Below are 11,938 nucleotides of genomic sequence, written 5' to 3'. Positions count from 1 at the left end.
AAGATAAAAGTTTTGAATCTCACCAACAATGGTTGGAAGGTCTCAAGTCTCACCACCATTGGAGGTAATGTCTAGAATCTCAGCACCACTGGATAAGACGTCCTGGCTTGGAGCCATTCGATGAAAGGTTAGTAATATTATTTATTATGCTTACTTATATAGCGCCATCATATTCATTGTCAGTTACTGTCCCATATAGGACTCGCAATCTACATTCCCTACCAGTATGTCTTTGTATTGCAGGAGGAAACTGGAGAACTCGTCGGAACCCTGCGTAAACACAAGGAAAACATACAAGCTCCTTGCAAATGTTGTCCTTGTAAGGATTGGAACCCAGGACTACAGCGCTGCAAGGCTACAGTGCTAACCACTGAGCCACCATAATTTATGAGCTGGTAAGTATACTGTATGTTCATAAAATATTGTGATTGTGGTAATGGAATGGTCTTGGATTGTAATGGGAAGGACCAGGATCATACATTATGCTGCACCTACTAAAAGCAATACATGTGTAAAGCAGGACTACACCCTAAACACATGATGTGTACCACCCTAAGTACAAGTACCATACTTTAATGTTGTATAGCGACCACATAATATTCATTTTATACTCTGTTAAGTAACAAAAGCGTAACAAGTCTCATCTAAAGAGGAAATAGTGACTGATCTATCACACAATGCTATCTCCGCCTAGTGGTAGGAAGCATAGCTGCAATATGTTTCAGTAGGTCAGTAGGTGTGCTATGTCTCCTTAGGGAGACAGCTTTTGCAGGTCACCTTACAGTGTGCAGAGTATAATATCATTAGAAAAACAGGCATTGATCTATAGGGAGCTACCTTCCAAAAGGTGGCGCTAGAGTGAGTTTTCCTTTTTTTGATAAAGGAATTGAAATATTCCTATGATTTATTGTGAAATTCATCACATTGGAGCATGTTAGCTAGTTAGGATATTACAAAGGTCATAATATCTACCCTGATGTCCGTGTGAGACTCTGGGGGTTTATATAAATGTATACATAGTGCAGCTGCCAACAGTCCCAATATTCAGGGAATAATCCTGCAAACCTCGCCCCAAAGGAGGAGGGATTATGGTAAATTGCTATGGAAGGGGCCAAATATTATAGGCAGGAAATGGCAGCGTTTAAAATGCCCCACAATTTGCTTTTCATAGAGGTTACATTATTTATTCTCATCCAAAGCTGCTGCAGAACCTCTTTCCTGTTCATTAAGAGTATTTGCAGAATCTGAAGTGTGTATTATGATGTTCTGCAGCAGCTGAGGTGTGTATTACGATGTTCTGCAGCAGATGAGGTGTGTATTATGAGGTTCTGCAGCAGATGAGGTGTGTATTATGAAGTTCTGCAGCAGCTGAGGTGAGTATTATGATGTTGTGCAGCAGCTGAGGTGTGTATTATGAGGTTCTGCAGCAGATGAGGTGTGTATTATGAGGTTCTGCAGCAGATGAGGTGTGTATTATGAGGTTCTGCAGCAGCTGAGGTGTGTATTATGTTGTGCAGCAGCTGAGGTGTGTATTATGAGGTTGTGCAGCAGCTGAGGTGTGTATTATGAGGTTCTGAAGCAGCTGAGGTGTGTATTATAAGGTTCTGCAGCAGCTGAGGTGTGTATTATAATGTTCTTCAGCAGCTGAGGTGTGTATTATAATGTTCTTCAGCAGCTGAGGTGTGTATTATGAGGTTCTGCAGCAGCTTAGGTGTGTATTATGAGGTTCTGCAGCAGCTGAGGTGTGTATTATGAGGTTCTGCAGCAGGTGAGATGTGTACTATGAGGTTCTGCAGCAGCTGAGGTGTGTATTATGAGGTTCTGCAGCAGCTGAGGTGTGTATTATAATGTTCTGCAGCAGCTGAGGTGTGTATTATAATGTTCTGCAGCAGCTGAGGTGTGTATTATGAGGTTCTGCAGCAGGTGAGATGTGTATTATGAGGTTCTGCAGCAGCTGAGGTGTGTATTAAGAGGTTCTGCAGCAGCTGAGGTGTATTATGATGTTCTGCAGCAGCTGAGGTGTGTATTAGGATGTTCTGCAGCAGCTGAGGTGTATTATGATGTTCTGCAGCAGCTGTGGTGTGTATTAGGATGTTCTGCAGCAGCTGAGGTGTGTATTATAATGTTCTGCAGCAGCTGAGGTGTGTATTATGAGGTTCTGCAGCAGCTGAGGTGTGTATTATGATGTTCTGCAGCAGCTGAGGTGTGTATTATAATGTTCTTCAGCAGCTGAGGTGTGTATTATAATGTTCTGCAGCAGCTGAGGTGTGTATTATGAGGTTCTGCAGCAGCTGAGATGTGTATTATGATGTTCTGCAGCAGCTGAAGTGTGTATTATGATGTTCTGCAGCAGCTGAGGTGTGCATTATGAGGTTCTGCAGCAGCTGAGGTGTGTATTTTGATCCTCTGTAGCAGATGAGGTGTGTATTATGTATCATGTTACAATTTGGATGTGCCATGTTGGATGCTAGTAGCAAATTTCTGTAAGAGTGCCTGCCTTTGGTTGGCTGGTGCCCTGTTTGGTACATTCTATTGACCCCCTCTTATGGTGTGCCCTATATGCTTGAATATGAGAAAACAGATACATATAAGATTACTACATTACACCATTCAGTCAAAAAACTGAGCTATATCCTGAGCAGCTGAAACTTTGTAAGTGCAGACACTAAGGCTGGGATTCAGAGTGCAAACTATGGCTGCCTTGGTGCAGGACACAGAAGTCTAAGGCCTGTCTTTGAGATGAGTGAACTGGTTTGTAATGAGCGGGGTTCATTAAAAATTTTCCAAAAGTTTCAGGACAACCAAAACACCACCTTTGGGGTTTGTCACCAGGAATCACTAATATACTCTGGGGTCTTTTTGGATGCCAGAGTATAAAAAGTGAAGACGAATAGGAGGTGGAGTACTGGTAACATAATAACCACCTCTCCCGGGGTCCCTCTGTACCCTCTTTTGTCCTCTTCTGTCCTCTTGGACATCACAACCCCTGGAGGACCACTGAGGCCTGTCACCGGGCCTCAGTGGTCATACAGGATATGCAGACATCATGACGTTTGCATCAAAGCATAATGAGGTCAGGGTCGTATTAGAGGCCTCAAGTATCCCATAGGGCCTATGACATTACCCGGAGGCCATAACAAATTGATCCAAAATGAAACAGGTGGATGAACCTTGCAAATTTTTGCAAAAAAAATCTTGCAAGATTTGCCCAACTCTTCCCTACTCTTTGCTTAGTTACTCACCTGTAGACATTTTGGTTCCATTTGTGGTAGTCAATGAGATACCAGAGTTATCTGTGGTGGCCAAGAGGGACCGAGACATGCAAGGGAAAGATCTGAAAATGTAAGAATAACTTCTTATATCATAAAGTATATACAAAATAAAACAGGAACATAAATCCATGTTGATGGTATTATTGAGGATTTGTGCCGGATGCTAGGGTCTCCATGGCTTAGAGGGCCCCATCATTATTGTGGTTTATACTTTATACTTGTTACACCAAGGTCATGGTAGACATGGACATAGTTGCCAACCATCCATAACTTGGTATTGTTTCAAATTTACAAAACCGGGGGGTATTTATTATGGGCTACCTTCGATTTGGGGCAGTCCCAGGGAGGGGCTTACATGACCCTATATGAGCGGGTCCTTCTGTATTCTAGGAAACACCAATAAATACTTGGAACCATTCTTGATATGTTTTGTAGGAATATTGATATTGCTGAGTACTCACCAATGAGAACAATCGGTAGTAAAATGGAAAATCTCATCTTGAATGGTTTCCAGAGACTGGACCAAGTTATCTTATATCATCTGTAGAGTTGAGCGATCGTGTTCGGAAAAGATCGGATTGCGATCGGCGATCGAGAAAATTTCACGATCACCATCGGAATTCCGAACACGATCTTTTTATGTGGGATCGAGATCGGTGATTTTTCCCACAATGCTTTGCTTAGCCTTCACACTGAGTATACGCTGTATACTCAGTGTGAAGGCTCCGCTGCAGTTCCATAGGAATGAATGGAAGCAGCCGGCACACAGCCTTAACCCCCTGTGCGCCGGCTGCCTCCATTCATTGGAATGGGAGGCTAAACTAAACATCTCTAGCAGCTACTTACCTCTAGAGATGGCTGCTCCGTCCAGTGCCCTCCTTCTTGTCTCGCTGCCCCACCTCCCAGGTTAGTGTTTAAAGTGCTAGGTAGGCGGGGCTTGTGGCTTAGGAGAGTGTGGGCAGGTACAGGGTGGGGAGACGTGATGTCTCCCCTCCCAGTATCTGCCCACACTCTCCTAACCTGGCAGGGAGCAGCGTGGAGCGGCAGCGAAGCAAAGAAGAAGGAAGGCACCGGAGCAGCCATCTCTGCAGGTAAGTGGACACCAGGGGGGACTAAGTAGCCAGAGGATTAAAAAAAAATCCTCTGGCTACTTAGTGATTCACTACACAGCGTGGATTCTAACAATTGTTAGATTTCATGCTGTATAGTGAATAGGATGGCTTTTAAAATCTGATCTCCGATTAATTAAAAAATCCCATTGACTTGCATCGGGATCGGAATTGGGATCGAAATCGGGTTCGAATGAAAAATGATCGGAAATCGGATTTTAAGATCGATCCTGAAAAGTCAAGATCGGCTCAACCCTAGTGCCAGATCATAGAAGGGTTCTGGATTCATAGTCATCTGCTGAAGTGAAAGAGAGCAAATGTAAAATGCCGGCGTTCTACAGAAATGCAATAAAATATCAGTGCTGATAGATTTCTGTATATGTATTGTTTTCTGGCAAACTAGTACCCGGAGTTCCTTATGTTTCACGTTAATACTCTTCATATGTTTTACTTGCAGTACTGCGCCAGACCACACGGTGTGCTATACAGGACCACTAGGGTAACAATTGCTGGAAATTATTTTGGAATTTTCCATTTTCCCAAATAATCCTTATTTCTGACCAACCCTACTGCCACCCATTGCTACCCCTAACCATATTCTGCTGCTTTCCTCCTTTCTGGAGATAAAGGGAAGGCCAGAGAGCAGCCCTGGGCTAGTGGGCACCCTAGTAGTCATTGTTAGCAGTTTGTAGGGAAGCCTTGTAAGATACCTGCCCATTTGTGCTATCAATGCTGTACTGCTTTCACTTGTAGGGCATCTACTAATATCATTGCCATTTTGTAAAGCATTGTCCAGATAGAACGTATAGACTGATAGAAGCGACATAGTGGAGAACTGCTGTACAAAGGACCCTGACGCGTTTTGAACTTGACGACTAAGAACGTCAAGTTCGAAACGCGTCAGTCTGACTATTATGTCTCATGTTCAACTTTTTCTCTTGGAGTATATACATTTTAACATGCTGATCTAAATAAAGAAAAGGAATTTTTATTCGGAAGAAAGTTTTGCTGGATTCTCTTTTGTTGCTTGCTAAGTATTCCTACAAAGGTCGTGTCCTGGGTCAGAGGAAATTTGCAGAGGTCCGGGCAACATCTTCACCCAAGGGATTGTGAGTGTGTCTCAGATTCATTTCCTTATTTTTGCTCTTACTAGTACAAAGAACACGTCCTTACTAAGATCTTCTCCTTCATAAGATTGTCACCTTTACATATGATCTTATACCTATCCTTAATTGAAGCTGAACAAAGGATTGTTACTTTATATTGCTGCAATATTTCACTTTGTTAGATGGCAGGGTGCACTTTATATACATATATATTTTTTTAATTTTTGCACTATATGATTTTTAGGACATTTATCTGATTTTATATTTCTACATTTACATATTTATACAGTTATACATGTATATATTTATTTTCGTGTCCCTTACGTGTTGTGACCTGTGGCTGAGTTGCAGTAACCTGAGATCTCACTCACCATACAGGATCTGGAAGTGATTATTCCTGTTCTGCTGCTGAGGAGAGAAAGTGAAAGTTGTTCCTCCTGCCAAATCTACTTGACTGGAGGGAAGGAAATGAAACCCAGAGATTTACACAGCAGGCGAGACTGACATTGTACGAAAGCTCACAAGAGATCCCTCCGTTACTGAAGGTACGGGATAATAAGAATAATGATGTATATAAGAGGTGTCATCTACATAGGGAACTTTATTATGTCTATTGTTATATTGTTTATTGTCTATTGTTCTATAATGTTAGGTTATTGGTGTTTAGCTTGACAGCTGTAAAAAGTGTCCAGAGCCAGTGATGTGGCTAAAATCCATCCAAAGTGTTTGATTCACTTGATATTTCTCTATCTATCTATCTATCTATCTATCTATCTATCTATCTATCTATCTATCTCCTATCTATCTATCTATCTCCTATCTATCTATCTATCTATCTATCTATCTATCTATCTATGTATCTATCTATCTATCTATCTCCTATCTATCTATCTATCTATCTATCTATCTATCTATCTATCTATCTATCTATCTATCTCCTATCTATCTATCTCCTATCTATCTATCTATCTCCTATCTATCTATCTATCTATCTATCTATCTATCTATCTATCTATCTATCTATGTATCTATCTATGTATCTATCTATCTATCTATCTATCTATCTATCTATCTATCTATCTATCTCCTATCTATCTATCTCCTATCTATCTATCTATCTATCTATCTCCTATCTATCTATCTATCTATCTATCTATCTATCTATCTATCTATCTATCTATCTATCTATCTATCTATGTATCTATCTATCTATCTCCTATCTATCTATCTCCTATCTATCTATCTCCTATCTATCTATCTCCTATCTATCTATCTATCTATCTATCTATCTATCTATCTATCTATCTATCTATCTATCTATCTATCTATCTATCTATCTATCTAGAGGCTGTACATTTCCATAGTAGATCCTCCATACAGTCTTTCCTAGATGCTGCATATACTGTGTGTAGATATTCACTCCTTACATATTCTCCCTATGTATATATGGATACTGACAATTACAAAGAAGGGGTTAAAGTCCAAAAGATGAGAAATTGGATGAACAATAAAAACAATCTAATCTATGTACAGAGATGTCTCCAGTCCAACATGTAAAGCAGTGTGGTCGGACCCTACCAGGATGAGCTGTACGGCACTGTAATGTAATGTATACTTGTTACAATGTTTTCTATGCAGATACTCTCAGCTCCCGCCACGTCACATATGTTGGACAGTCACGTATGGTGCGGGCTACTGAAAAACTCTGAATGCTTGTGCCTGTTATATAAGTTGTATAAATAGGGAGTTTCACTTTAAATCCAGCTCTAAACAACCCGATATAGAAGGTGTGATGGTCGCCACGTCATCGTATACATGTCCAAGCTTATAGTCAGAGCTCAGTGCACGGTATTCTCTGGGAATGCGGATATTCACTTCCTGTGTTCTCGACTACAACAGACAGCAAGATGGAGGAAAGAGTTTGTGTTAAGTGAATTATTACAATAGAAGTTTTTCTCTTTGTATGGACGTGAAGAATAGATGATCATTCACCGGTGATGTCCGTTTGGAGGACTCGACTACATGACCTACATCTGTGACAACTACGTTTAGTCTTTGTTGAACTATTTTCAGTGACTTTTATTGGCCCCATGTTCTGCAGTTCACAGTTTGCTTTTATATTATTTGCATGGTTTTGTTTTTGCAATTGGTGCGAAAGTCACAGTGAGAATGGTCCCTGTAAAAATAATAAAAGCCAATGCAAACAATAAGGCTTGATATCATGTGATATGTGAAAAACAAACTTTGAATTAAAAAGAAAATCTTGTGATATGTTTATGAGGGCATCAAATAGGGAGGAACTCGGATTCAGACTTCCACGACCTATGGCAACTATTAGAATCCCAATCATGCGACAGGGGTATCCCCAACACGTACTCAGGAGAGCAAAGATGGGCACACAATCCTGTGTGCCGTCTTACCTGCTTGGACCTCCTAAACGGGAAAGTCGGGGGGAATGGTCTGATTTATTGGCACCTTTGATCAGAATTGGGGCCTAGCCTATCAGTCTCTGTGAGCATATTGGGACATCCTGAAACAGGATACTGATATTCAGGAGGTCATTTTAGCAACTCCCACTATCACATTCTGGAGGGATCGCAACGTCAGGGAAGAACTTATTCATAGTCTCCTTACTCCATTGAGTACTTTAAGTAGGTGCATGTTGAGCATGTGCTTTTATCTGCAAGGAAATAACATTGGCATCTACTGGCATTACCTACCTGATAAAAGAATTCATCTATTGCCGCACAGAGGGAGTGGTGTATGTGGCCTCCTGTCCCTGCCCTCTGAACTATATAGGAAAGACCAACAGACAGTTTCGGAAGCTAAACACATACAGTGGGGCAAAAAAGTATTTAGTCAGTCACCAATAGTGCAAGTTCCACCACTTAAAAAGATGAGAGGCGTCTGTAATTTACATCATAGGTAGACCTCAACTATGAGAGACAAAATGAGAAAACAAATCCAGAAAATCACATTGTCTGATTTTGTAAGAATTTATTTGCAAATTATGGTGGAAAATAAGTATTTGGTCAGTAACAAAATTTCATCTCAATACTTTGTTCTATATCCTTTGTTGGCAATGACAGAGGTCAGAGGTTTTCTGTAAGTCTTCACAAGGTTGGCACACACTGTTGTTGGTATGTTGGCCCATTCCTCCATGCAGATCTCCTCTAGAGCAGTGATGTTTTGGGGCTGTCGCTTGGCAACACGGACTTCCAACTCCCTCCAAAGGTTTTCTATAGGGTTGAGATCTGGAGACTGGCTAGGCCACTCCAGGACCTTGAAATGCTTCTTACAAAGCCACTCCTTCGTTGCCCTGGCGGTGTGCTTTGGATCATTGTCATGTTGAAAGACCCAGCCACGTTTCATCTTCAATGCCCTTGCTGATGGAAGGAGGTTTGCACTCAAAATCTCACGATGCATGGCCCCATTCATTCTTTCATGTACCCGGATCAGTCGTCCTGGCCCCTTTGCAGAGAAACAGCCCCAAAGCATGATGTTTCCACCCCCATGCTTTACAGTAGGTATGGTGTTTGATGGATGCAACTCAGTGTTCTTTTTCCTCCAAACACGAAAAGTTGTGTTTCTACCAAACAGTTCCAGTTTGGTTTCATCAGACCATAGGACATTCTCCCAATACTCTTCTGGATCATCCAAATGCTCTCTAGCAAACTTCAGACGGGCCCGGACATGTACTGGCTTAAGCAGTGGGACACGTCTGGCACTGCAGGATCTGAGTCCCTGGCGGCATAGTGTGTTACTGATGGTAGGCTTTGTTACATTGGTCCCAGCTCTCTGCAGTTCATTCACTAGGTCCCCCCGCGTGGTTCTGGGATTTTTGCTCACCGTTCTTGTGATCATTTTGACCCCACGGGGTGAGATTTTGCGTGGAGCCCCAGATCGAGGGAGATTATCAGTGGTCTTGTATGTCTTCCATTTTCTAATTATTGCTCCCACAGTTGATTTCTTCAATCTAAGCTGGTTGCCTATTGCAAATTCAGTCTTCCCAGCCTGGTGCAGGGCTACAATTTTGTTTCTGGTGTCCTTTGACAGCTCTTTGGTCTTCACCATAGTGGAGTTTGGAGTCTGACTGTTTGAGGGTGTGCACAGGTGTCTTTTTATACTGATAACAAGTTTAAACAGGTGCCATTACTACAGGTAATGAGTGGAGGAAAGAGGAGACTCTTAAAGAAGAAGTTACAGGTCTGTGAGAGCCAGAAATCTTGATTGTTTGTAGGTGACCAAATACTTATTTTCCACCATAATTTGCAAATAAATTTTTACAAAATCAGACAATGTGATTTTCTGGATTTGTTTTCTCATTTTGTCTCTCATAGTTGAGGACTACCTATGATGTAAATTACAGACGCCTCTCATCTTTTTAAGTGGTGGAACTTGCACTATTGGTGACTGACTAAATACTTTTTTGCCCCACTGTACATACTCCACACATACTCAACCACATAGGGCACATCACATGCAAAGAGGATAGACCCTTGCAACCTATGTAAGGCAATGCCATGGGGGAAATCCCTCCACTATTACTTTTCAGGCCATTGAGAACATTTGCAGGTCTTCAAGGGGTGGCAACTGGGATCATGTCATTTTACAAAAAGAGGCTCGATGGATTCAATCTCCTTCATCTGATACCTGGTCCTTGTGGGACTGTTATTGGGGTTTCTTTTCTTTATTTACTTACTTTATCTATCATCTCATGTATGGTCTATTGAGGCCAGATGTGGAACACCATTCCGTCCAGACCAGAAGTAGTGTTGCTGTTTGCCACACACGTTCTTTTTGTTAGTAGTTGCACAAGAGTTTCCTCCACTCTCTCCTTTTGCCTGTCTCCTGCCTGTCATTTTACTGCAACTTGCTTAATTCTACTAGTTATTGGCAACTAATCTGACATGGTGTCTTTTTTTTTTTTTTTTTTTTTTTTATAGATTTTATAACATAAAACTATTTCAAGAAAAATAGCAAATCACTAAAAACAGTAAAAGATTGACCTGGTTAGTGCGTATTAGACTAGAACTGCTTCAGCTTGTTACTTTTTTACCATTACAATGGCGGCAGTTTGTATGTACTTTGGGTAACTCCAAAAAAAACCTTAATAAACTGAAATTTTTGAGATCAGCAGCACACTGTTTACTGGGTGAGGAAAAGAAAATTTAAGAAACAGATTTTTTTTGGATTAGGGAAGGCAACAAGATGGCATAGTAGTGAAGTAGCAAAGACAGATTTAGTGTTTTGTTGTCAGCAAAGCATTTGTATGTATTTTCAAAAAAAATGTAAACTTTTATCAGGCGGCCATTTTAATTTGTCCAAGACAAATTGACGCAGTTTCAGTTTTGTTAAAAAAAATTCTGACTCTGGTTAATCATCACAGCCCATTATTGGTTGCTGAATTTCAGGTCTAGTATGGCGCCCCTCAGGTGTGACATTACAACAATATTATTACATGTTCTGATGCAAAAAATAAGGATAAAATAAGAAAAATTAAATAAGAATTGTGGTTTTTTTTAGATGCTGGATGAGTTGATAAGATGTTTTCATGACGCTATGAACATTCTGGGTAACCACTGTTATCTACTTGTGGGATTGGTAAGTCTGAATTAGTTTAAACCATGTCTTTGTTCCAGAATCTACTTAAAGGGAATGTCCACTTTTGCATTTTTTTTTTTTTTTAATTCGGTGACTAATTTTAACAGAGATAAGAGTTCTTCATCTTCACTGACACTAATCCATAGCATGAATGTGGAACCTTCTAGAATATTATGATTTTCTTGGAGGTAGTATTTGGCAACTGGGTCAGGGTGACAGGGTCACATCAGAGGAACAGGGTGGTGCCAGAGGTAGTATAGTCCCAACATAGTCCAAGAACAGCTACGTGGTTGTCTTGTGTGAATTTTTTTGTACATTACCAAATGACAAATCTATGGCAAGGTGTAATATCGACAAGAAGAAAATTAGCTGTGGCCATGAAAGATCCAATGTAGGAACTAAGACTTCACCAGCTCCTTTGGGAAAATACAATTGGCAGTGGCACTGGCAAGGAAAGTGAGCAAATCTGTCCTACTCCTTCTCCTACTGATCTTCCTTGTAGACAGATCACATCCACACCTAGCAGATGGTCATGACTATTCTCATCATCACCATTTGCTTCTTTTCCTTCTCCTCTATTCCAGTATCTTCCATGCTTGAAGGAATGCGTGTCCAGAAAAAAGCAATATGCGGCCTGTCAACTGGTGGTTCTGCAACTTATCTTGCACAAGGCCAAGTTGCTATCGGTGCAGTCGCTGTCCAATCAGTGGATTCCACTGTGTTTTACCAACTGATGGCATGGGCTGAGCCTTGATGGAGGATACATAGCTCCAGTTACTTAATTTGGAAAATTATCCCTTCTTTATCTTCTTGCCAAGTGATAGAGAATGTGGACTTCTCCTTGGAT

The 11,938-nt window shown here is 41.0% G+C and overlaps 1 protein-coding gene across 1 annotated transcript in view; it reads left to right on the top strand.

The window, feature by feature from the left end:
• The first annotated feature begins 11,019 nt into the window (after positions 1 to 11,019).
• Positions 11,020 to 11,938, top strand: part of LOC142209163 (uncharacterized) — a 35,675-nt gene continuing 34,756 nt past the window's right edge. The window contains exon 1 of the mRNA XM_075278094.1: positions 11,020 to 11,091. Coding sequence (XP_075134195.1) covers positions 11,050 to 11,091 — 42 coding nt within the window. The 5' untranslated portion in view covers positions 11,020 to 11,049. The remainder of the gene's footprint in view (positions 11,092 to 11,938) is intronic.

The sequence above is a fragment of the Leptodactylus fuscus genome, chromosome 6 (genome assembly GCF_031893055.1).
Source record: "Leptodactylus fuscus isolate aLepFus1 chromosome 6, aLepFus1.hap2, whole genome shotgun sequence".
Classification (NCBI taxonomy): domain Eukaryota; kingdom Metazoa; phylum Chordata; class Amphibia; order Anura; family Leptodactylidae; genus Leptodactylus; species Leptodactylus fuscus.
Note: the sequence above shows the minus strand (reverse complement) of the source record. Positions and strands in the feature narration are given on the sequence as shown.